This window comes from Acanthochromis polyacanthus, chromosome 18, assembly GCF_021347895.1.
Source record: "Acanthochromis polyacanthus isolate Apoly-LR-REF ecotype Palm Island chromosome 18, KAUST_Apoly_ChrSc, whole genome shotgun sequence".
In the NCBI taxonomy this organism is placed as follows: domain Eukaryota; kingdom Metazoa; phylum Chordata; class Actinopteri; family Pomacentridae; genus Acanthochromis; species Acanthochromis polyacanthus.
In genome coordinates this window covers 30,328,268-30,351,143 of record NC_067130.1, presented here as the reverse complement: position 1 = coordinate 30,351,143, position 22,876 = coordinate 30,328,268, and the positions used below count along the sequence as shown (strand labels likewise).

The following is a 22,876-nucleotide window of genomic DNA, read 5'->3' as shown; positions in this document are numbered from 1 at the left end:
AATGTTTTGTTGTCTTTTGTTTCCCCCCGCGCTGCTCCTCACAGGGACGACACACCTGAATGAAGCGACTCCTCCCGGCCGGGCTTTGACCTCATGTTTTCTAATCTCTTTATGTGTGCAGTACAGGCAGCATCTAAAGGGGAACAGAGAGCTAATCTCTATGGGAACATTGAGTAATACTATTGCATAACGTCTCATCTTCACGAAAAGCCTGCCGTTTAACCTTTGCTACATAACACAAGTCCTCCACCTGGCAGAGGTGTCTTATGCTAAACCTGTGTTCTGAGGCCGAAAATGCAAATATTTGTGCAGGTTTTTCATCCGTTGTGGGGTTTCTGGCCTCGTTTTCATGGCCGTGAACTGTCGCTAGTTGTTTGAAGGGATTGGGACGGACCTAAATTAACGCAGGATTAGAGTTCATGACACCATCTTAAGCCTTCGTCTTTCGGCAATGAGGAAAAGATTGAGGTGTGGCCAGAGATTCTCACTTAACTAATGGCTCACACAGACAGACCTGCCCCCTCCCCTGCCTGTTGTCTCATGTTTTGTAGCCTTCATTGCACAGTCATCGAGGAACGAGAGAGATGCTGTGGTGGTAGCATGTAAGCAATTGTAGCATTTTTCTGGGTCCTGAGGGGCCAAACGAAGAAATATCACTTGGAACGGACTCTACAGCCATGTTTTGATGCAGAGGAGCAATTTGGAAACTTGGTAAGACAAACTTTCCCTGTTGTTTGCAGCCATTTTATGCTTAAAGTTCCATAAAATTACATTTACAAAATGTTATACAAGGCCTTTTTTGTCGTGTGATGTCAATGGAAGACCTAAGTGTAGAACCTCATGGGTACAAGTTGCAGAGAATATCTGGAAAACTAGGTTCCGCTGGTTGATAAAGACCCAAGATTGCGTTCACTACTAACATTTGAGTGTTGTTCAGGTTTGTCGTGTTCTTCTTGTGCATGCATGCTCCTGCGTTTACAAGCTCTGAGCTGGCAATGACTCGTATTTTCCTCCTGAAGATGCCAGTGTCCTCAGCCAGCTGCAGAAATGCCTGGAGGCCAGTACCAGGTGGCGAGCACCAAGTGCCACCACAGCCTCTACAGCCTGACGGACAGCTCCGACGTGGGCCCTGAGGAGGAGGAGGCCGACCCCCCGCTGCGCCTCACCCCCCTGCAGAAGCTCACCGTCGACATGTGCAAGGACGAGAAGACCATCAAGGAGCTGATCATCGGCCGCAGGGTGGGCTTCTACAAGGTCCGCGGGGAGATCGGCTACGGGACTTTCTCCAGGGTCAAACTGGCCTTTCACGCTCTGACTAGAGGTACACAAACAAATAAGAGATATTGAGAGGAAAAAAAACTACTTGATGTGGAAAATAAATGCAGCATGGCTCAGAAACAGTGAACAGAGGAGCGAGTTGTTGGAAGACACACTCAGCACGGTGAAACATCTTTCTACCGCTGACGTACAGAGCCTTAAAACGGCACAAAATCTTTTCTAAAATGACTCAAAGTGTAAAGTGGAGCTAGTTTTATGGAACTTGTGGGTCAGTTTTACACGTTACATTCAGCATGGTGAGACATCTGGTGTACAGAGACATTACAGTAGTTCTAAATGACTTAAAATGCATTCAGACTCAGAATTTTGAGTCATTCTGGACATTTTTTAGTTTGAATACATTTAAGTCATTTAGAACTACTGTAACATCCCTGCTTCACCTCTGTTTCCTTCCTCTGTGATCCTTTCTTACATAATTGTCGCTCGGTATTTAGCCGTGTTCCTCTATGAGAAAAAGGTCTTCCCAGAACACCTCGTTAGTGGCTTAAGAGCAGAGGTGAGCAGAGGTTGGTTCTCCAAGGTTAAACTGGTTGTTAAATAGCACAAGAAGAATTTCAAACACAGCCAACACACTGTTGTTGTTGCTGGAGTTCTACGCAGGTTTAAAACTGAGACCGAAACACACCAAAGCTCTGTCTTTAACCCTGTAATGCTCACTGACCCGAACACTGCAGTGTTTCTGAGTCTGCAAAGGGAAGTCTCCAATCTTTCTTTTGACGTTTTATCAGTTCTACAAATTACAAACAGAACAGAGATTACCATAGCAACAGAAGAGGATAGTAGAGGAGGACAAAGCATCATCTGGGCAGTATGTAAATGATAAAATAAAGAAATTATAGCAGTAAATAAAGTGAGGGCATCAAGCAAAAGTGGCAGGCAGGATTTGGAAGCAAAGTGGTCTGACTCACTTTCTGTATTTTTGGAGAAAAATGGCTTCAAAGTTTTGTGTTTTCAAAAATGTTCTAACATTGCACTGTAATGCTGTATTTGAGTTGTGGGTTAGATCACTCTCACACCAAAATATAGACCATAAAAATTACAGAAACTATTGAAAACTCTATTTTTTATGGGTTAGATCAGTCTGGTTCTAGCCCCCTCACACCATCTGTTTCCCCTTATTCTTCTCTCCTATAGAAAATTAACATTTCAAGGTAGATTTTCTGGAGGTTTCAGGTCTTTCCACAAAGGCTGAATTTACAAAATTACCAAAGCAAAAGTATCTAATCTTCTCCAGGCCTAAAGACGTCAGTGTCAGGTTTAGTTCCAGTTCAGAAGAATAACCTCCTGCCATGGCCTTTCTGTGAGAGTTGGCGTTTCTTACCTTTTTTGTTTGTTTGTTTGTTTGTAGTGGAGCATAATGCACATCGTTTTCACTATCTAAGTCCATATTCAGGCCATTTTTGGTTTTTGAAAAGCAAAGGATTAAATGATTGAACCCAACAGATATTTCCAGATTTGAGAGGCAAACCCAACCAGAGACTCAGAGCTGTGAAGCCAGTTTTTGCTGGATACTACATATGAACTTGACCTAGTATAGTTTCTGATAAGTGACTAAGTCCCAAAGAGAAACAGCTAAATTAAACAAAACAATATTTACATTAAAACCCCAAACCATATAGCCATAAAACATCTAGAAAATGACTCCAAACTGTTGTTTTTATCATGTTTATATTCTTTGGTAAGGATGCAGCTGCGTTTATGTTTGAGTTTTATTTTCTGCTTAGTTTTTTAAAATAGTTTAATGTATAAAATGTTAAATCCAACATAGACTGAAACTAACCATTGGTTTTATGATCTCTTATACTAATGATCGTCTTGAAATTGTCTAAAAAATTACTAAAAATGAGATTTCCAGAGGGCTGCACAGTGACGTAGTGGTTAGCACTTTCGCCTTGCAGCAAGAAGATCCTTGGTTCAAATCCTGGGGTGGGCCTGGGATCTGTCTGCATGGAGTTTGCATGTTCTCCCTGTGCATGTGTGGGTTTTCTCTGGGCACTCCGGCTTCCTCCCACAGTCCAAAAACATGCTGAGGTTAATTGATTACTCTAAATTGTCCGTAGGTGTGAATGTGAGTGTGATTGTGTGTCTGTATATGTAGCCCTGTGACAGACTGGTGACCTGTCCAGGGTGTCCCCTCCCTTCAGCTGGGATAGGCTCCAGCACCCCCCGCGACCCTAATGAGGATAAAGTGGTGTATAGAGAATGGATGGATGGATGGAGATTTCCAGAGCTCAAAGTGATGCTGTGTTTGGTCCAAAACCCAGTGGCATTACACTTATGGAAAAGTTCTCAAAAGTTCTCTGAGTACCTGGAAATTGGGAAGTTTTTGTTTGATAAATGATGTCAACTTAACCATAAAGCACAATGACAGTGACTTTAAACCTCTAGACTTCATTATAAATCATTCATTGTAAATTCATTGTAAATTTCCCCGCTGTGGGATTAATAAAGGTTTAATCTATCTATCTATCTATTAGAATGCTTAAATTGTCTGACCAGAACTCTGAACCCTACCCAAGATGAAGTAGGAAAGTATGAAATCCTTAAATCCAACCAGGTGATATTTTATCTGAAAATATAACTTGCATCAGTTACAAACACTGCCATCAAATCTTTTTTGTATATCTACCAAACATCTCAGCAAAACGTTTAAACATTCTTACCACTTCCAGCTCCTGTTGTTATGGCTAAATCCTGAGCTGCATCTTTTTTCTGGTGTCATCTGTCGTTAACTCCGTCTCTTCTTCCGTCCTCCTCGTAGACAAAGTGGCCCTGAAGATCCTGGACAGGATGAGGCTGGACGCTCAGGCCCAGCGTCTCCTCTCCAGAGAGATCAGCAGCATGGAGTCTCTGCAGCATCCCAACGTGGTGCGACTGTACGAGGTGGTGGAGACACCGAGCCGCCTGTACCTGGTCCTGGAGTACGCCGGAGGAGGAGACCTGCACAACCGGATCTGCAACGAGGGGAAACTGTCCGACAGCACCAGCAAGATCACCTTCGCTCAGGTCCTGTCTGCCATCAAATACATGGTGAGTGACCAGGGAACACTTCTGAGCTGGGCTTTGTTTCATTAAGGAGCTCATGTTTTTATCAGTTACAGTAAAATCAATACTTTTGTGGCACAAGTGACTGAAGAGTGGGAGCTTTTGATTAAAGAAAGGTGAAAAAGGAAAATAAGTTGGAGGAAAAAGCAATAAAAGTTTAATTTCTTGACAGGAAAGCTGTTTAGCAGATCTGTTTGGTGTTTCAGAAGTTAAAATGTTTCACATTTGTCCTAAACTAAGGACTTAAAACTTGAATTTCAGGTTTATTTTTTATAGTTAGTTTAGACAGTTGCAAACAACCATATTTGGTATAATTCATGACATTTATCCAAAACCAAGGACTTAAAAGAATAATTTTAGGATCATTTTTTTACTCTTTGGTTCTTTAGTTTTCATAGTTAGGTAGTTTGTTTGGTGAGTTTATAGTACAGAGGAACTCTGACCTGCACCACAAACTAAAAACAAATAAAATAGGGTGCTAACTCAACATTATATTAATAATTTTAAATACTTTCTGGGTTTGTTTTGTCTTAGACATGAAAAAATACACACTATTTATCCAAAACCAAGGACTTAAAAGTATAGTTTTGGGAAAATTACTTTTATTTCTTCAGTTTTCATAGTTAGTTTGCATAGTTTGTGGTTCTGACCTGCAACTAAAGCTAAAATAAAAAAAAGGGTGCTAACGCAAAATCATATTTATCATTTTCATTTTTTTCTTGATTTATCTTATCTTGGAGATAAAAAATGAAAAAGCACAAAATATTTATCCAAAGTCATGTACTTTAATGGATAATTCCTTCCTCCCTCCCTTCCTTCCTTCCTTCCTTATTTATAGTTAGTTAGTTAGTTATTTTTCATAGTTAGTTTGAAGAGTTTGTACAGAGGAGTGTTGACTTGCAACATACACTAAAAAAATTAAAATAGGGCACTAACTCCACATTATATTTATCCATCCATCCATCCTCTATACACCGCTTTATCCTCATTAGGGTCGCGGGGGGTGCTGGAGCCCAACATTATATTTATCATTTTCATAATTTTTTGGACGGGTTATCTTGTCTTAGACATGAAAAATGATTAAAAGTGCACAAAACACTTCTCCAAAATGCATCAATACAAAACAACACAAGCTAGAATAATCAAATCAAATCAAATCAAACTTTATTTATATAGCACCTTTCATCCATTTAAAATGCAACACAAAGTGCTTCACAAAATAAAAGAATAAAACAACAAAGAGAATAAAAAACATAGTGTAACCAACAATATATATACATAAAATAAAACAGGGCACTAAATCAAAATTCTATTTGTAATTTTCATTATTTGTTTGTTTTCTTTTGTCTTAGACATAAAAAGGGTTAAAAATGTGCATTAAATTTATCCATAACCAAGGAGTTAAAGTAATTATTTTAGGTAAAATACTTCATTGAATAACTACTTGCTTATTTATTTATTCAGTTTTGATAGTTAGTTTACAGAGTTTATTGTGCAGAGGAATGCTGACCTGCAGCACAATAAATAAAACAGGGTGCTCACTCAACATTAGTCTGATCATTTTCATTATTTTCTAGATTTATTTTTTCTTGAACCTGAAAAAAGGATTTTAAAAAAGCACCATTTTTCATTTTTCTCTTAATTGTATAGGATCAAAACTATGTAAACTCATGCTAGGTTGAACTGTAACACTGTTATGAAAAGTTCCGTTGAATTCATCGTCCCTGTGGTCAGTTAAATAGCAGCAGGTGCTTTTCTGTTTAACCGCCGCTGCATCAACAGCAGCCCAACATTTACACAGCAGCGTATTCTCATTTACTTCACTTATCCAGCAAAGAGACAAGCAGCAACAGGCCTTTTTCACTGACACGCTTTTTAACATGTCGCAGTAGCAAAACACACATGCAAATAAAACGGTGGAATTAGCTGCTTCGCTTTCAGGCTCCTGTTATTGTTTGATGAGTCACTGTCAGCGCTGTTACTGTGGAAAAGGTTTCAGTAACGGCATGTCATGGGCGTGTTTAACCTGTCATACATAGCCGTAAATGTCAAAAAACTAGACTTTAAGTAGTTTATTATGAAGTTGTCTAACCCAGTTCATGAATTATTTAACTACTTCTGGATTTAACTGTAACTAGTATATGCTTAAATTAAAATTTCATGAAGAAAAGTGCACTTATAAGAGACTTTAGCTGCATTTGTGTTGAGATATTGTGCTTCAGAATGTCTGTAGCTGCTCAGGCATCCAGGTCATGATGATCCTAGGAGCTTCAGTAGGAAGCAGCTGAACTTCTCTTTTAGGCTTTTAAAGGCGCTACACCTCTCACAGCTTTTTCAGCTCAGAACTGAAGATCCAGAGCAGGTTTTGTTCAGAGTCTGGGATTGAAATCAGCTGTAAGAAGCGCCTCAATGATTACTTACGACTGATACAGATTCTCAGCTGAGGGGAAATGTTTTATCTGCAAACATGTTGGGTTTCTGGGTTTAACTGTATCCAACACTGCTTTTATGCAGTTTCAAAATCTATTTTTTTGTGCTTAAAAATGTTCCTTTTCTAATCCTCACCACTTGGCTTCAGAGGGTCTTTGTTTTTAGCTTTGATAAATAGAACAGTTGAAACAGAAAGACATGAACATGACTACAATCTGTTCTTCTGTGCAGCACAAACACCAACATCATCCACTGCAACCTGAAAGCAGAGAACTTTTTGTCGATCTACTCCTGGGCTTCTTTTTTGAGCTTAAAAGCTTTCCTTTTCTAATCATCAACACTAACTTCAGTGGATCTTGTCTTGGAGCTTCAAAAAAATGTGCATGACTTTACAATCTGCTCTGTATCTCTTAAAACCATCAAGTTTGTTCTTCTCTGCAGCACGTCAGCATCATCCACTGCAACCTGAAAGACGAGAACTCTTTGTCGAGCTACTTTTGGGTTTAACTGCAACCAAAGATCTACTTTTATGCTGGCCTAGCCATGCTACACCCATGTTTCTGACGGCACAAGGGTCTAGGGAAGCTCGACAGGGAGGGAGGCGGGCTAAAAGGTTGTCTATCAAATCCCTCTGCAGCAATTGTGTAGGTATACAACCAATCAACGCAACGAATAGGCTGACGTAGTTCCGAGAGCACCGGCGGATTGTGGCTAAGTCCCGTTAGCTTCCCAACCAGCGGAGCCGCGGAGCCAGCTGGTATATTAAGGATTTGCCATATCCCGTCGGCATAAGTCCAAATACGTCTTTCTTCTCAATGAAACACTTCAGTGCCGTCCTTTGTTTATCTTTCAAGTTGAATTTTAGCTTCAAATCTTTAAGGGCTGTGGCCAAAGCCCAGTCAAAAGATAACTGTTTATTGTGCGCCGGTTGTTTCTGTCAGAATCGTCACGCCTCTGTCGTCACTTCGTTACACCCGCCTTCTGACTCTACACTTCATGGTGATTGGTTCGGCCAGTTTTAGGAGAATCCAGCCTCGAGCCTTATGGAGGGTAACTAGACCCACCCTGGCAGAGAATTAAATTCGTTGCCTTGGGTTGTCTAGCGCGGCTAGGCTACTTTTATGCAGTTTCATTAAGAAAAATAGGTCTTTTGTGCTTAAAAATGTTCCCTTTTCAATCCTCAACACTCGGCTTCAGGGAATCTTGCTTTAGAGCTTTGTAAAACTATCCTTTATCTTCTTCTGTGCAGCACAACATCAACATCATCCACCGCGACCTGAAGGCGGAGAACGTCCTCTTCACCATCAGCGGCTGCGTGAAGGTGGCCGACTTCGGGTTCAGCACTCAGGTGTCGAACTGCAACAACGCCCTGGACACCTTCTGCGGGTCGCCTCCGTACGCCGCCCCGGAGCTCTTCAGGGACGACTGCTACCTGGGGCCCCCGGTGGACATCTGGGCCATGGGCGTCCTGCTGTTCTTCATGGTGACCGGGACCATGCCGTTCAGGGCTGAAACCATGGGCAAGCTGCGGCGCTGCATCATGGAGTGCTCCTACACCGTGCCCCCCTCAGTGCCCGGCCCCTGCCAGAGGCTCATCAAGGGCATCCTGAAGGCGGCGCCCTCCGAGCGCTACGCCGTCGACCAGATGCTGGGCTGCGACTGGCTCCTGCCGGTGGAGTTCCCCTGGGCGCTGGTGCCCCCGGAGCCGGCCAGCCCCCCGCAGAGCCCCGGGAGCTCGGAGCCCAGCGACCAGGAGGAGGTGGAGGAGGAGATCCGGGGCTCGCTGGAGGAGCTGGGCGTCACCGTGGAGCACCTGAGGAACAACCAGCTCAAAGACAGCCGCAGCCCCGTCACCGGACTTTACCGCATCCTGCTGCACCGCGCCCAGAAACGAAGAGGCTGCGACTGCCTGCCGGTGGTCCGAGGGATGGTGAGGGACCCCAAGAGGGAGGGACTCCGGGCCTACAGGGGCCTCCGGCACACCTCCAAGTTCTGTGTGCTGTCATGAGCAGTTTTTATACCAAAGTTCTTGTCTTTTGTACCAACATGTAGCACATAGGAGCTCCTTATTTATCTTTTTTTATTTGACTTTTACATCGCTTTTGGAGTAAGTGACTGTAGTTTTTACAGTTTGATGACTTGCAATGCAACTTTTTGGGCTAGCCTAAGGTTAAAGTGCCTCCTGGGATTATTAAAGATAAAACCTGTTTAACCTCCTAAGACCCGCGCTGTGGTTGGGCTCACATTTTAGATTTATTCTAGCTATTTGGGATAAGGAACAACCAATAAAAATAATATCTAATATCTATTATGTTTCTTGTATTTTATAATATTTATATTGTTATTAAGATTGTTGTTGTTATTTTTATTATTGTTATTATTAGGAACAATAAGCTCTTTTCAAAGAAAACAAAAACAAGTCCACATATGTTTTAGGGGGTTAACGATAACTTCATCCAAATAAGGAGCGAAAAGCAGGAAATAATCGTTGAAAATTCAAGACCTTTATTACAAACACCGTTATACACAGGGGTGGACTGGGGCAAAAAATCCGCTCTGGCATTTTTGGCCCACAACATTATCAGTTGACTGAATCCAGCACTAATTTTTGAACGACAAAAAACTGACAGAGAGGTCGGATTTTCAGAACAAAAATTCAAAAACATCCTTAGAGACCCATACAAACTTGGGTGCAACAGATATATTGAAAAGTTGTACGAAAAAATAAAAGCTGCTACCGACCTCTCGCTTTTACAAAGTATTTTTCATGGTTTTTTTTGGCTCTTTAACCCAATAGGAAAGCTGTCTATGATCTTTTCATTTTGGACTGTTAACATTCAAATTATGATGGACTTGTTTCTTCGTTTCTGTGAATTACAGCATCATCAGCTGCAGCATCTGCCTGTTATGTAAAACTGGTGAGTTCAATGACAGAATCCTGAGGGCAATTAAGAGACAAATATTGTGCAAGAACAGCACTATATACAACCCTGTTAATTTCCACTTCATAGAATGTTTACTGACAATTATCACACCTAAAATAAGAAATAATCTGTACTTTTAGCAACTAGTTCTCAGCTGTAAACCAGAAACATCACAGGGTTCTGTATGCTAATCAGTCTAAATCAAAATGAGTGCTAAGTGTTGAGTAGCAGGTTATGATCCTTGCACCACGCAGCCAGGCGATCCACCTCCTCCCTATAGGCCGACTCATCGCTGTTCTTGATGAGGCCAATCACCGTGGTGTCGTCCGCAAACTCGATGATGGCGTTGGAGCCATCATTTATTGTTTAGTTGGCTGATGTGGTCAATTTGAAGCTGTTGAGTGCATTAAAATCCTCCAAGACAAATGTTACAAAGTGGTTGCTGGAGTTATTTCAGTTATGCAGATATTTATGGAAAATACTGAAATGTGTTGTACACATCCAACCACAGAACTTTCATCCATATTTTACATGAAGAACCATTTTCAATACTGCCTGCTCTTGCTCTGTTCTTTTTTTTAAGCTCAATGGGTTTTTTTAGTCATCCCTTAATGTTATCTCAAAAATAAGATTTTAAAAGGGCAAAATAATACACCTGAATGCAGGAAATAGGATCAATAATTTTCAAAATTTTCTGGGGGAGGACCCCAGACTCCCACCAGCATTACACACAGACCAAATCTCACTCTAAGGTCTGGTTACAAGTTGGCAGCCCTGAATTATTGTGTTGTGAGCAAAGGTCATGGCCACTGTGGCCTAAAACATTTACACAGTAAAGTATCTCTGAATAAATCTAAATCTGTCCAAAAAGTAGAAAAGCAATTTCTCAGTTTTTGTTAGCTGTTTATGAAATTAAACGTCCTGTGCATCTTCTGGGGGCTAAGCCCCCCCGTCCTTAAAACCTAGTGACGCCCCTGGCTCCCAGGCATAAATGATGGAATTCCAACTTAAGGTGGAAATCAACTTAGGTTGGGCCGTAGAAACAGAACTCTGATGTAAGTCAAGGACCCCCTGTATATATATACACACACACACACACACATATATATATATACATATCTATATACATATATATACACACACACGCACATATATAACTTCTTGGTCCATCCATCCATTCTCTATACACCGCTTTATCCTCACTAGGGTCATGGGGGGTGCTGGAGTCTATCCCAGCTGACTCGGGCGAAGGCAGGGGACACGCTGGACAGGTCGCCAGTCTGTCACAGGGCTACATATACAGACAAACAATCACACTCACATTCACACCTACGGGCAATTTAGAGTAACCAATTAACCTCAGCATAGTTTTGGACTGTGGGAGGAAGCTGGAGTACCCGGAGAAAACCCACGCATGCACAGGGAGAACATGCAAACTCCATGCAGAAAGACCCCAGGCCCAGGCCGGGATTTGAACCGGGGATCTTCTTGCTGCAAGGCGAAAGTTCTAACCACTTACTCCACTGTGCAGCCCTAACTTCTTGGTGTTATTGATAAAAACTGAAAAATTATTAAAGATGTCAAAGAAGGCACAGAGCCTTCTTCAAGTACTTGTTTTGGAGGTTTTTTAGTGGCTTGCAGAGGTAAAACAGAAGAAAAGCATAAAAGTTAAAGAAATTTTTTAGAGCCACTAAGTTGATAAAATGTGAGTTAAATAAACCAAGAAAGCTCCCATTTTCTAATTCCCTCTTTGAAATGTAAGTCCTTGCTGCTGATTTGATCTTTTCACGGGGCTCACAGTAAATATTTCAAAACCAAGTGTCTAAAATGAAAAAAAAGAGGGAAGCTGCCCCACTTATGAAAGCTTTGTTTCTTCAACAGACTTATTGTTGATGAAAAACCTAATAAAGTGCTTGAAAACGTGACGCCTGGTGCAGACTTCATTGTTGCTTTGGGAGCAGGTGGCAGCACCCAAACACAGCTCGGCTCTTTGTGGCCTGTTTACCAAAAGTTTCACCGAGTGGATGCGAGTAAATAATAGTGGTGACAGCAGCTGGCGGGACACCAGATGATCCCCCCTCCCTCCTCCTTCAACCGGACCAAACCAGCCAGACCCAACCCGGCCAACAACCCCCCTCCGGCGCTGCTGGACCTGCTCACCTCCCCGGCTCCTCCCCGCTCTGTCCCGGCCAACCCCCACCTGCAGGAAGCGGCAGATGGCGCGGCGTGGTTCGCGGAGACATCTGCGCTCCAGACAATAGGCGCTCTGTGCGGCCCGCTGGAGCCGAGCGGCGCTATTGTGCGCTGCGCCATAGACATGCAGATGAGGAGGAGGAGGAGGAGGAAGAGCAGATGACAGCTCTGAGCGCCTCCCATGCAAATCTGCTGAGTTTGAAACTTTTGTCACATTCATCACCAAGAGAAAGTAAAAACACAAGTCACATATAGCATTTGTTTTCATTTTATTGAGCTTTTTTCATTTAGTTTCAGACATAAATTAGTTTCCAACAAAACCTTTGAGTCAAATCTTTAAACATAATAAAATGTTAATAGATTCATCTAACAAATTCTTCTTATTTTTTTTATTAAACATTAAGTTAATTCAGCCTTTTTCTACTAAAGTGAAACCTTTAGAGATCAGACTTCTTTTTTCTTTTTTTAAGTTTTAGAGTATTTTATTTTTTGTCATTGTTAAATTTCTAAAGTGAAACCTTTAGAGAATTAAGACAATTCTGGAAAGTGGGAAACATTTGCGCTGATGTGCAACTTGTTGTTTTGTTGCTCAGCGTGAAGAGGACACCTTTAAAAAGTCCCTTTTTAACAAGGCCTCTTCCTCAGCACCGCTTCTTCTCCTGCTGCGCGTGCTTTTTTCCACGTGCGACATTTGCTCTGTGGACAACCACAGGACGCAGAACTCGCTTCTCCTTCCTCTCCAAACCTCATCCGCACAAAGAATGAGGGTCGATGCGTCGCTCCTGTGGCATGCCCGACCTCATTCACACAAAGAATGAGAGTCATCTTGGCATGGACGGGACAGGAGGCGACGGTTCACGGGGGGCCTCCTGGGGGCCCGGCGCCGTGCTGCCTGGACGGGAATCCTCCTCAGGAGTGTCCAGGGATGAGCAGAAACAGGGTCATCCTGCTGTAGGATGAAGTATTTCCAGGTGAGACGCTTCTCGCAGCATCTTCAAGCAAAGTGAGGAGCCCTGAGAGCAGATCAGCGCTCGGGGAGGCTGATCTCAGGAACCCAGTCGTTCAGACGGCGGCTCTCCTCACAGAACAGGTGCAGCTTCTCCAGAGCTGGATCCTCCCAAGAACCTTCAGCTGGGTTCTGTTCACAAACAACAACAAGAAGAGGTTTAGTCTCATGTTTCTGCACACAAAGCACCACATTTACAGCTTTAAAGGTCTTCTCAATGCCATGTGTTCCACTGAGCTTTACGCACCGTGATGAGGACGCAGTGAGCGTCTTCCAGCTGCTCCGCCTTGTCTCCAACTATCTCCGCCAGACGCTGCATGTCGCTCACTCTGACGATGCTGATGTCGTTGTCGAAGCAGAAGGACTGGATGAGGGTGAAGTGGATCTGCAGGGCGATGTCACACTCGAACTCCTCGTCCATGGCCAGAACGCAGAAAGACACGCTGTCCGGATCACTGTGGAGACAAAAAAAAACCAAAAAAACCTTTAGATCCAATCCTCAACACGACACAAACTTGTCTCCAAACTGATGAGAATGTGATATCAGCTGAATATCTGAGTGTCATACTTACAGATTCATAACTTTTGCACACTCGTAGACCCCCACGGTGAGGGAGTCGTTGTCCTTGGCGGCCTCCAGAACCTCCTCCAGGGCCGTCCCGGTGCACGGGGCGCGCTCGGTGGTGGTTTTCTGGATCAGAACCTCCTCAAGAGTCATGATGAAGAAGATATTCCGGAGTTTTCAGGGGAGCTTTAGAGAGTTTAGTCGGAGAGTAAATCCGAGAGAGAGCAGAGTGCTTTCAGAACTGTGTTCTGCCGCTTTTATACGCTGCAGCTCGTGCGGCGCAGTGAAAGCGCTGCGCCCTGATTGGCTGGAGCTGAATGGTGTATTGGTATGATAATGCTATTGTCACACTCTGGCTCGTGGCAGATTGATGGGGGTCATCGAGCCACGCACGCTCCCCTTCTGCACGCAGGAGCCTCCAAACTAAAAATAGCTTGATTTTAAAAACAAAGTTTGATCAGTTTGCAGCAGTTTTCTGCAAAACAACTAAAGCATTATTCTGATTGCACAGATGCATCCTGCACATTTTGCACTTTTGCATGCATTCATAAGAGTTGCATTAAATTTTATATGCAGAAAAAATGCACACATGCTTCTTATTGCTTCAGTTGCAAACACTAAACCTTAAATCAAACGTTAAAACTCCACTGTGAACTCTCTTACTTGTAAACTTTCAATATTTTTCCTTTCATTTTGGACTTTTTTTTGCCGATCTAGTTTCAGCAGTAACATGGAGAAAGTGTAAAAGCTCCCCTCCCCCCAGCAGCAGCAGCAGCAGCAGCAGCAGAGAAAGGGCAGGTGGATGATGCCATCTGTGGACTAGAAGCTGGCCATAAAACGGCCTCATTGTGCGCACAGAAGCCCCTCTATTATCACGGCTCCCCATACAAATGCAAATGACCAGCGCGTGCCAGAACGCTGTGCGTGCTGCGCAATCTGCACTGCTGGCCCATGCTGACCACGTGGCCATCAGCTGTCCACAAAATCCTTGGTGTTTTTTTGTTTATTTACTCTGGGGAGTTCAGGAGGCACACGAACAGGACTGTAAAGGGAGAGCGGTCCAACTTTGTTGCACTGATGTTTGGCATTTGGTGCATGGGTCCAATAAATGCATTTATCTGAGGTTTAAAAGACAACTTTTTACGAATTAGCCAACTTTTACGCACAACTGTGTTTTACCATTCCTCAGATTAAGGAGTTTCTGCACAGCAAATTGTGTTTATTTAGTCAAGTTTAGTTAAGATCCACTACATGTCTTTCTGTGGTCTGAAATGTGCTTACATCTGACAGAAGTCTTTTGTCTCCATATTTGTAACCAAACCGAAACTTTTACGCACAACTGTTTCATTTGTTCATTCAAACATGGAGTTTCTACTCAACAAATCATGCTTATTTGGTCAGATTTAGTAAAGACTCACCGAATTTCTTTCTCTGGTTTTAAATAAAACCTACATCTGACGACTTTTCATCATGCATCCAAAATTTTAAGCATAACGAAACTTTTACGCACAGCTCTGCTTCATCCATTCCTCAGATTAAGCAGTTTCTGCACCACAGATCTTGTTTATTTGGTGATATTTAGTAAAGATTCACTAAATTTCTCTCTGTGGTTTTAAATGAAACCCACATCTGACATCTTTCCATTAGGTATATCTAACTATACCCATAGCGAAACTTTTACGCACAGCTCTGTTTCATCCATTTCGCAGATTAAAGAGTTTCTGCACAACAGAACTCGTTTGTTTGGTGATATTTAATAAAGATTCACTAAATTTCTCTCTGTGGTTTTAAGGAAAACCTGCATCTGACATCTTTTCATTAGTTATCCATAACTTTAAAAATGGCGACACTTTTACGCACGCGTCTGTTTCACTTGTTTCATTGATAGAGCAGTTCTTCTCCAACATTTCGTGCTTATTCGGAGCAATTTCATCTGCATAATAATCCAAAACACATCTCGCATCAGGTCGGGCCTGCTGCCACTGCTGCGTAAACAGAGGAGGGGAGCTGGAGCTGAGAGGCGGTGCAGGAGACACAGGTTGGCGGTGATTGATTCAGCGCTATTGTTCTGCGGATGGGAGAGCAGCAGATGGAGAACTGTCGCTATGAGAGCCCCCCCCCCCCCCCCCTCCACCCTCCTCTCCTCTCTACTAAACCCAGGTCAACCTCGACCCCAGGGCGCGCCGAGCTTTTGTCTACAAGTCTCCACATTGGCCAGTCTGTTGTCTGAGTTTTGATTAAATTTGAATGCCAAAGCGGAGAGCTTACGGTCCAAACTTTCACAATGGAAAGTGTTATCGCTCAAAAAAAAAAACAAGATGCCATGCGTGTAAAGGCAGATACAACTCACTTTCCGTTTTGGATGTAAACACCTGCAAGAATGCTGGACGTGTTTCTGACAACAAAAACGCTTACGTGCACATTATTGCAGCAACACTGTCAGCTGTTTACATCCACATCGCTTTCAGTTTTTGCTGCAAACTCTTCCTCACATCAGCTGGCCGAGAGGCGTAATTTTGGCCCAAAGTGCGGCTTGGATCCAGCTGATAGGGGCTCTGATCTATTTTAGGAAGGATCAACTTGCATGACCACGGGGCAGGCGCGTGCAAATCGATACGGAGCTATTGTTGCTGAAGCACATCTGCCAGACGGAGGCCTCTGAGGCGGAACGCGACAGGTGTTGGTGGTTAAAGCTGCTTTCTGGTGACCTGCGGCGCCTCAGCGGAGCTCAGCCTCTGCGTGATAATGGAAAGTGATCAAAGCTGCCAGATAAGTCCAATTTCTTTTGCAGATATTTAGCCTCTGGTGCGCAAAAAATGACTCATATTTAAGGAAACATGCGCACATTTTAGCAGATAAAGTAAAGTAAGAAGGCGATATATGTTTTGTCTTGATCAGTAAGTGAATTTTTGAGCAATATTTGCAAAAGTCACTGAAAGCTACTCGTAATAGCTGCATTCTGTGTGTTTTAGTTTTATTCAAACATCATATCTGCAGCTGAACAACAAAACACGTTCAGCAGGTGCTGCCTGACTCTCCCTTTGTCCGGCCTCACCTCACCTTCCTCCCCCACTCCACCCCCCTCCCCTCGGGACAGATGGTATCTCCCGGTTGCCGTGGATACTGATGCAGAGAAGACAGATAAAAGCATGCAGGCATCTCCAGATGCCACGCGCCGTGAGTGAGCCCCGTCTTTACGCATGCAAAGCAGCGACGCGTGCCACTGCTTAATCTGCAACAAGAGTTCAAACTGTGAAAACTGGTCACGAGTCTAAAAAACAGTGTCTGTCTGACATCCAGTACAGGTGGAACACTGAAAGCTTCAACTTTTAATGACAAACAACATTTAGAAGCTGCAGTTTTCTACTTTCTGGTAACAAATATTGACTTTTACAAACTTTATCAGATATAATTTGTTCTTTTTTTTGTCAGGATCTGCGAATTCTAGCTTCTGCAAACATGATTTGACTTCTAAACATGGAAGTTGAGGCCCAGTTTTAGCTTCTGTAGCTACAAACTACATTTGCTTGACACACATGTTGCTCTTATTTGTGATCTTTTTACTTGTATGCAGCAAGATTTGGTTGATATTAGCATTCAGAGGTCAAATATTAGCCTCAGTGACTCCAGAAGAGTATGAGAAAGTCAAAATATCAAACTGCTGGTTCGATGAAGAAAAGCCTGAAACCAAAACAACTCGAGAACAAAAACATATTTAAACTTTTATTTATTAGATTTTTGTCAAACAGGAAAAACTTTTCAGAGATGTACATGCAGTATGTCTGAGTTAAAAACCTTCAAGAAGTTCCACATTTTCTTTTTATATTGCTTCCAAGTTGTTTAAAGATGCACCTTCATTTCTGCCCAACACAAAAACAAACCAACAGACTTTTAAATCTGAAGGTGCAATCCTACTGTAGGTGTCAAAAAAAAATGAAGGATTGAGACAAACACTTTGAAAACTAGAATAAAATCCAAAAGAAATAGAATTAAAAGTACAAAGTGCCTTGGAGTACAACTGAGAAATAAAAACATTTCATCCTCATCATCAGATTACTGCACATGTAAGATCTTTGTTATATTTTTGATATTGTTTAGAACAATTATGGCTCTAGATATATATTTTAGCTCTTTTTTTAAAAAAAAAGGTTTCATTGCAGCTTCTGCTTGGTGGCATTGATTTCTATTAATCACATGTGTAAAATCCATAACAAGTTCCTTCAGTTTGTAAATCATCACAGAGAAGCAACACTTCTTACTGGTTCTAACAGACATCATCATATTACATCCATCCTGGCTGCACTCCACTGGCTCCCTGTTGGTTTTAGAATTGATTTTAAGATTTTACTGATCTTAAAGCTCCCCAGGGTCTTGCTTCAAGCTACATTTATGATCTGCTGACCCCATATGAGCCTCAGGTGGATCCCTTTTGGTCGTTCCAAAGTCGAGGCTTAAATCTAAAGCTGTCCGAACGTTCTCCATCAGGACCTCGACTTTGGAACGACCTGCCTGAGGAGAGAAGTCCTGCAGAGTCACCAGCTTCTTTAAAATCTCTTCTGAAAAACATTTGCTTTTGTATACAAAGTTTACCAAAGTTTAGCTTTATTTAGTTTTAGTGCTTTATTCTGTATTATTTTAGATGTTCTCTCTTGTTTTATTTTACTTTTAGCTGCCGGGTTCTTTGGTGTGATGTCATCTCTTTAATTCTCCTATTTAAAAAAAAAAAAAAAAATGTCCTGAATCTTATCTTCAATGTTATTCTTTAATTTTAAGCTGTCGAGTTTATTTGTTTGATATGAGGACTAATCTAGCTAATTATTCATTTAATTTATTGTCATTTTTAACATTTTTTTGCCTGACTGCTCTGACTTGTGTCCTATGTCTTCACTGATTGTCTGTGTTGCATTTTTTTTATTGTCAAAGTACTTTGTGAACATTGTTCTTAAGAGTGCTATAGAAATAAAGTTATTGTTATTATTATTATTATTACACATTTGATTCAGATTTGGATAAACTTACAGTGTAATTGCGCAGTGATGCACTTAAAAATTGTTTTAGAAGCGTATTAGTCACAAATGCAGAAGCTTTAAGTGAAAGTACAATATGTTAGAATGCAGACATAAGTCACTGTAAGGATCGTCAACAGGTAAAAGTTTCTAAAATCTACAGCACAGCTTTGTGGTTTGTGCTGTAGATGTAGTATCCTGCTGTCTCCTCCTCTGTCACTCTGACTGGGAGCCTCTAATCCTTCCACAACTTTGAGGACTTGACTCTGATCTTCTTGTGTGGTTCCATTATTCCTGTAAGCTTCAAAGAATCATTTAAAGGTCACAGAGTTTCTACATAGGATCCTTTCAGCCGGAGCTGCCCCTGACTTTCTAAGACTTTTCTATGGGCACGCGTCCCTCAGGGAGGGGGGAGGATAGGGGAGGCTGCCGGCCTGTTGTGGCCTTTGTGCTCCAGGCAGCCAATGGGAAGCTGAACGTGTGCCGGGTCTGTGGTATAAATGCTGTCAGAGTTCCTGGAAGCAGCACAAACTCTTCTTCTTCTTCTTGTCTGGACTTCTGTGAATGCTGCTAGCTGACTGAACATGCAGTCTCCTGGAAAGTCTCTGAAGGAAGCTCTGCTGTGTGCTCAGAGCGAAGACCGGCTCACTGTAGGAGTCTACGAGAGCGCCAAGATCATGACTGAGTAAGTTATTCTAACACATTACCACACTAACCTGGCTTAGAAGGGACTTTTTGGAGATTTAAGTTGACCTACACTACTATTCAAATGTTTGGAATCACTGAGAAATGTCCTTGTTTTTGAAAGAAAAGCTTATATTTTCAATGAAGATAACATTAAATGAATCAGAAATCCAGTCCAGACATTGGTAATGTGGTAAATGACTATTCTAGCTGGAAATTTTGTAATGGAATATCTCCATAGGGGTACAGAGGAACATTTCCAGCAACCATCACTCCTGTGTTCTAATGCTACATTGTGTTAGCTAATGGTGTTGAAAGGCTCATTGATGATTAGAAAACCCTTGTGCAGTTATGTTAGCACATGGATAAAAGTGTGAGTTTTCATGGAAAACATGAACCCTAAACTTTTCAATGAGTTTGTATCGTGTTGAGGATTGGATCTAAAGGTTTTTTTTTGTTTTTTTTGTCTCCACAGTGATCCAGACAGCGTGTCTTTCTGCGTTCTGGCCATGGACGAGGAGTTCGAGTGTGACATCGCCCTGCAGATCCACTTCACCCTCATCCAGTCCTTCTGCTTCGACAACGACATCAGCATCGTCAGAGTGAGCGACATGCAGCGTCTGGCGGAGATAGTTGGAGACAAGGCGGAGCAGCTGGAAGACGCTCACTGCGTCCTCATCACGGTGCGTAAAGCTCAGTGGAACACATGGCATTGAGAAGACCTTTAAAGCTGTAAATGTGGTGCTTTGTGTGCAGAAACATGAGACTAAACCTCTTCTTCTTGTTGTTGTTTGTGAACAGAACCCAGCTGAAGGTTCTTGGGAGGATCCAGCTCTGGAGAAGCTGCACCTGTTCTGTGAGGAGAGCCGCCGTCTGAACGACTGGGTTCCTGAGATCAGCCTCCCCGAGCGCTGATCTGCTCTCAGGGCTCCTCACTTTGCTTGAAGATGCTGCGAGAAGCGTCTCACCTGGAAATACTTCATCCTACAGCAGGATGACCCTGTTTCTGCTCATCCCTGGACACTCCTGAGGAGGATTCCCGTCCAGGCAGCACGGCGCCGGGCCCCCAGGAGGCCCCCCGTGAACCGTCGCCTCCTGTCCCGTCCATGCCAAGATGACTCTCATTCTTTGTGTGAATGAGGTCGGGCATGCCACAGGAGCGACGCATCGACCCTCATTCTTTGTGCGGATGAGGTTTGGAGAGGAAGGAGAAGCGAGTTCTGCGTCCTGTGGTTGTCCACAGAGCAAATGTCGCACGTGGAAAAAAGCACGCGCAGCAGGAGAAGAAGCGGTGCTGAGGAAGAGGCCTTGTTAAAAAGGGACTTTTTAAAGGTGTCCTCTTCACGCTGAGCAACAAAACAACAAGTTGCACATCAGCGCAAATGTTTCCCACTTTCCAGAATTGTCTTAATTCTCTAAAGGTTTCACTTTAGAAATTTAACAATGACAAAAAATAAAATACTCTAAAACTTAAAAAAAGAAAAAAGAAGTCTGATCGCTAAAGGTTTCACTTTAGAAACTTAACAAAGGCAAAAATATTCCTTAAAAAATATCTAAAGGTTTCACTTTAGATATTTAACATTGAAAAGTTACAAAAAGTGTTAAAAAAAATAGAATCCAACTGATTCTGAATCTTGAAGTGTGGAGCAAAAAAATAAAATGTAGAATTTTCTGTCAAATGAGATATTTTGTTAACTACTTATCTACTGTTTGTAGCATGAAAGAATATAAATAAAACATTTGAATTCATTTTTCTCACTGACTGTTCTGTGGCTTTTTTGTCTGAAGTCCCATGTATGTCTTTTCTGTTGTAGACTTGCAGGTTTTTGTGCCTTTTTTTGAGATTTTCTGCTGGAATTTAATTTATTTTTAAATCGGATTCTGCACAAACTCAGCAGCAATTACTCACAAACCATCCAGAACTCACAGGAAACATGTCCGATCTCCACTTTCACACACAATTTTGTCTAATTTTTCACATGAAACAAATGAAAAAAGTATTCAATCAGCAAATCTATTGCCTGAAACACGAGCAGCTAAGTATTCCACCATGCAGCAGCCTAATAAAACTTCATTTTCTGTCAAGAACATCAAATTTAAAGGAATATTCAGTCATTTTTATCATAAGAGATGAGTACCTCTTATCTCTATAAGGCAGTGGTGTCCAACCTGGGGGTCTGGGCCCGCTCAAGGTGTCATTTGATAAATCTGAGGGGTCACAAGACAGATAGAGAATAATAAAGCAGGGAAAAGTATTTCCAAGATGCAAATCATGATGGATAAGCTTTCTAGTCTTTCTTTTAAACCCTGCTTTTTATGTTGATTACCAGCATTATTCTCAATTTTTAGCCAGATTCTGTTTTTCTTCATGAACCTGCTGCTCCTCCTCTAATTTAATCCCATCTTTGTATTTCAAAAAGAAACTCTGACGTCTTTTCTGTTGCAGGATCTCCTTTCTTTAACTCCACTGCATCTGCTCAGTGTGACACTGAACTGTTTCATGAAAACCTGAAAGCCTATTTTGGAACCTCTTTTGCTTACTAATGTGCAGCTATAAAGTCAGACACGTCTGTAGCTATATTAGTTTGTGCAAAACTTTTGATTACAATTATTTTTTACCTATTGAATGGTCTTTTTCTGCAGAATATTGATCAATTTTGCAGCATAAAAGTGCATCAAGTGAAGTAATGTTTCCTGCTTCAGCTTATTGGCTCACTTAAAATGCAGCTCCCGTGTTTGGATTCATAAAAAAAAGAAGTAATGAACATTTTACAGAGCGAGAAGCAGCAGGAGGAATGCTAATGTGACTAAATAAGCGATCTGATAAAGCTAAAGGTGAGACATTTCTGTGATATCTTAAGCATTTATTACCATATTTTATTATTTTAAATTCTAAAAGGAGCAGCGCCTGAAGGCATCCTGTGTGGTCACTGCTTAAATACACCCCTTCAGGCTGGAATCACAGCTTGTTAAGCCTTTAAGTAACAGCTAGATGTCTTTTAGTTCCTCTTTTTGGGGTTTTTCACACATTCTTGCGGCAAAAGGCTTCCAGCTCGGAGAGATTTCTTAAGTTTCTTGCCTGAACTGCTCCTTTCTAGGTCTTTCTCTAGCGTTTGGATGATGTTTAAATGCTTCAGCTTGTGCTTTTTGGCGTAATCCACTATGGATTTTGAGGTGTGTTTGGGATCAGTGTCTTCTTGCAAAAGCCATCATCTTGTGTGGAAGAACAGAAAATGGGAATTAGGCTTCTTAAAGTAGAATTAGCTCGTCTGTGTAGCGTCTTCAGAAAATGGCAAACAAACAAAACGTTGGCATTGTGCAAGACAACAACAGAGAGATATACGAAGTTGTACTTATTCTTTTACGTCTGCCGTGTCTCAGGCTGTTCGAAGGCAACAAAAGCAGGACAAACAGCCGAGTAAGTTTGTTTTGTCAGAAATTTGTTCAGAAAAGCTGCTTCCATCTCACATTATGCAATTTAACTCCTCAAAGAAAAAGTAGAGAATCACTTCAACCACTTCTGCAAAACTCAGGATGTTTTTTTTTGAAAGTTTTCTTCCCAGCGTGCATAAAAATACACAATAGAAACGCAACCTATGCAGCCAAACCAAGCAACTGTTTAGCTTAGCTTAGCTTAGCTTAGCTTAGCGCAAGGACATGAAATAGGTTCTGGTCGACAAAACCA

General features: G+C 42.0%; 3 protein-coding genes across 3 annotated transcripts; 2 read left to right on the top strand and 1 right to left on the bottom strand.

Annotated features, from left to right (window-relative positions):
- The first annotated feature begins 69 nt into the window (after window positions 1-69).
- nim1kb (NIM1 serine/threonine protein kinase) lies at window positions 70-9,084 on the top strand. The gene is made up of 3 exons (XM_051938645.1): window positions 70-1,321; window positions 4,100-4,368; window positions 8,063-9,084. Exons 1-3 carry the CDS (start codon window positions 1,048-1,050, stop codon window positions 8,819-8,821), a joined length of 1,302 nt encoding a protein of 433 aa, XP_051794605.1. The 5' UTR covers window positions 70-1,047; the 3' UTR covers window positions 8,822-9,084.
- Window positions 9,085-12,182: 3,098 nt separating this feature from the next.
- Window positions 12,183-13,751, bottom strand: gadd45gb.1 (growth arrest and DNA-damage-inducible, gamma b, tandem duplicate 1). Its single transcript, XM_022203101.2, has 3 exons — window positions 13,509-13,751; window positions 13,184-13,391; window positions 12,183-13,068 (listed from the first exon to the last, which is right to left on the bottom strand). Exons 1-3 carry the CDS (start codon window positions 13,652-13,654, stop codon window positions 12,955-12,957), a joined length of 468 nt encoding a protein of 155 aa, XP_022058793.1. The 5' UTR covers window positions 13,655-13,751; the 3' UTR covers window positions 12,183-12,954.
- A 5,279-nt stretch (window positions 13,752-19,030) lies between these two features.
- LOC110957202 (growth arrest and DNA damage-inducible protein GADD45 gamma-like) lies at window positions 19,031-20,940 on the top strand. Its single transcript, XM_022203102.2, has 3 exons — window positions 19,031-19,192; window positions 19,667-19,874; window positions 19,993-20,940. Exons 1-3 carry the CDS (start codon window positions 19,092-19,094, stop codon window positions 20,104-20,106), a joined length of 423 nt encoding a protein of 140 aa, XP_022058794.1. The 5' UTR covers window positions 19,031-19,091; the 3' UTR covers window positions 20,107-20,940.
- The last annotated feature ends 1,936 nt before the right edge of the window (window positions 20,941-22,876 follow it).

Excerpts from the sequence above, each read along its gene's own strand:
- nim1kb (XM_051938645.1), top strand. The coding sequence starts at position 1,048 with ATGCCTGGAGGCCAGTACCAGGTGGCGAGCACCAAGTGCCACCACAGC. Across the intron at positions 1,322-4,099 it reads CTTTCACGCTCTGACTAGAG|ACAAAGTGGCCCTGAAGATC; the intron begins GTACACAAACAA and ends TCCTCCTCGTAG. Across the intron at positions 4,369-8,062 it reads TGTCTGCCATCAAATACATG|CACAACATCAACATCATCCA; the intron begins GTGAGTGACCAG and ends TCTTCTGTGCAG.
- gadd45gb.1 (XM_022203101.2), bottom strand. The coding sequence starts at position 13,654 with ATGACTCTTGAGGAGGTTCTGATCCAGAAAACCACCACCGAGCGCGCC. Across the intron at positions 13,392-13,508 it reads TGTGCAAAAGTTATGAATCT|TGATCCGGACAGCGTGTCTT; the intron begins GTAAGTATGACA and ends TTGTCTCCACAG. Across the intron at positions 13,069-13,183 it reads CTCACTGCGTCCTCATCACG|AACCCAGCTGAAGGTTCTTG; the intron begins GTGCGTAAAGCT and ends GTTTGTGAACAG.
- LOC110957202 (XM_022203102.2), top strand. The coding sequence starts at position 19,092 with ATGCAGTCTCCTGGAAAGTCTCTGAAGGAAGCTCTGCTGTGTGCTCAG. Across the intron at positions 19,193-19,666 it reads AGCGCCAAGATCATGACTGA|TGATCCAGACAGCGTGTCTT; the intron begins GTAAGTTATTCT and ends TTGTCTCCACAG. Across the intron at positions 19,875-19,992 it reads CTCACTGCGTCCTCATCACG|AACCCAGCTGAAGGTTCTTG; the intron begins GTGCGTAAAGCT and ends GTTTGTGAACAG.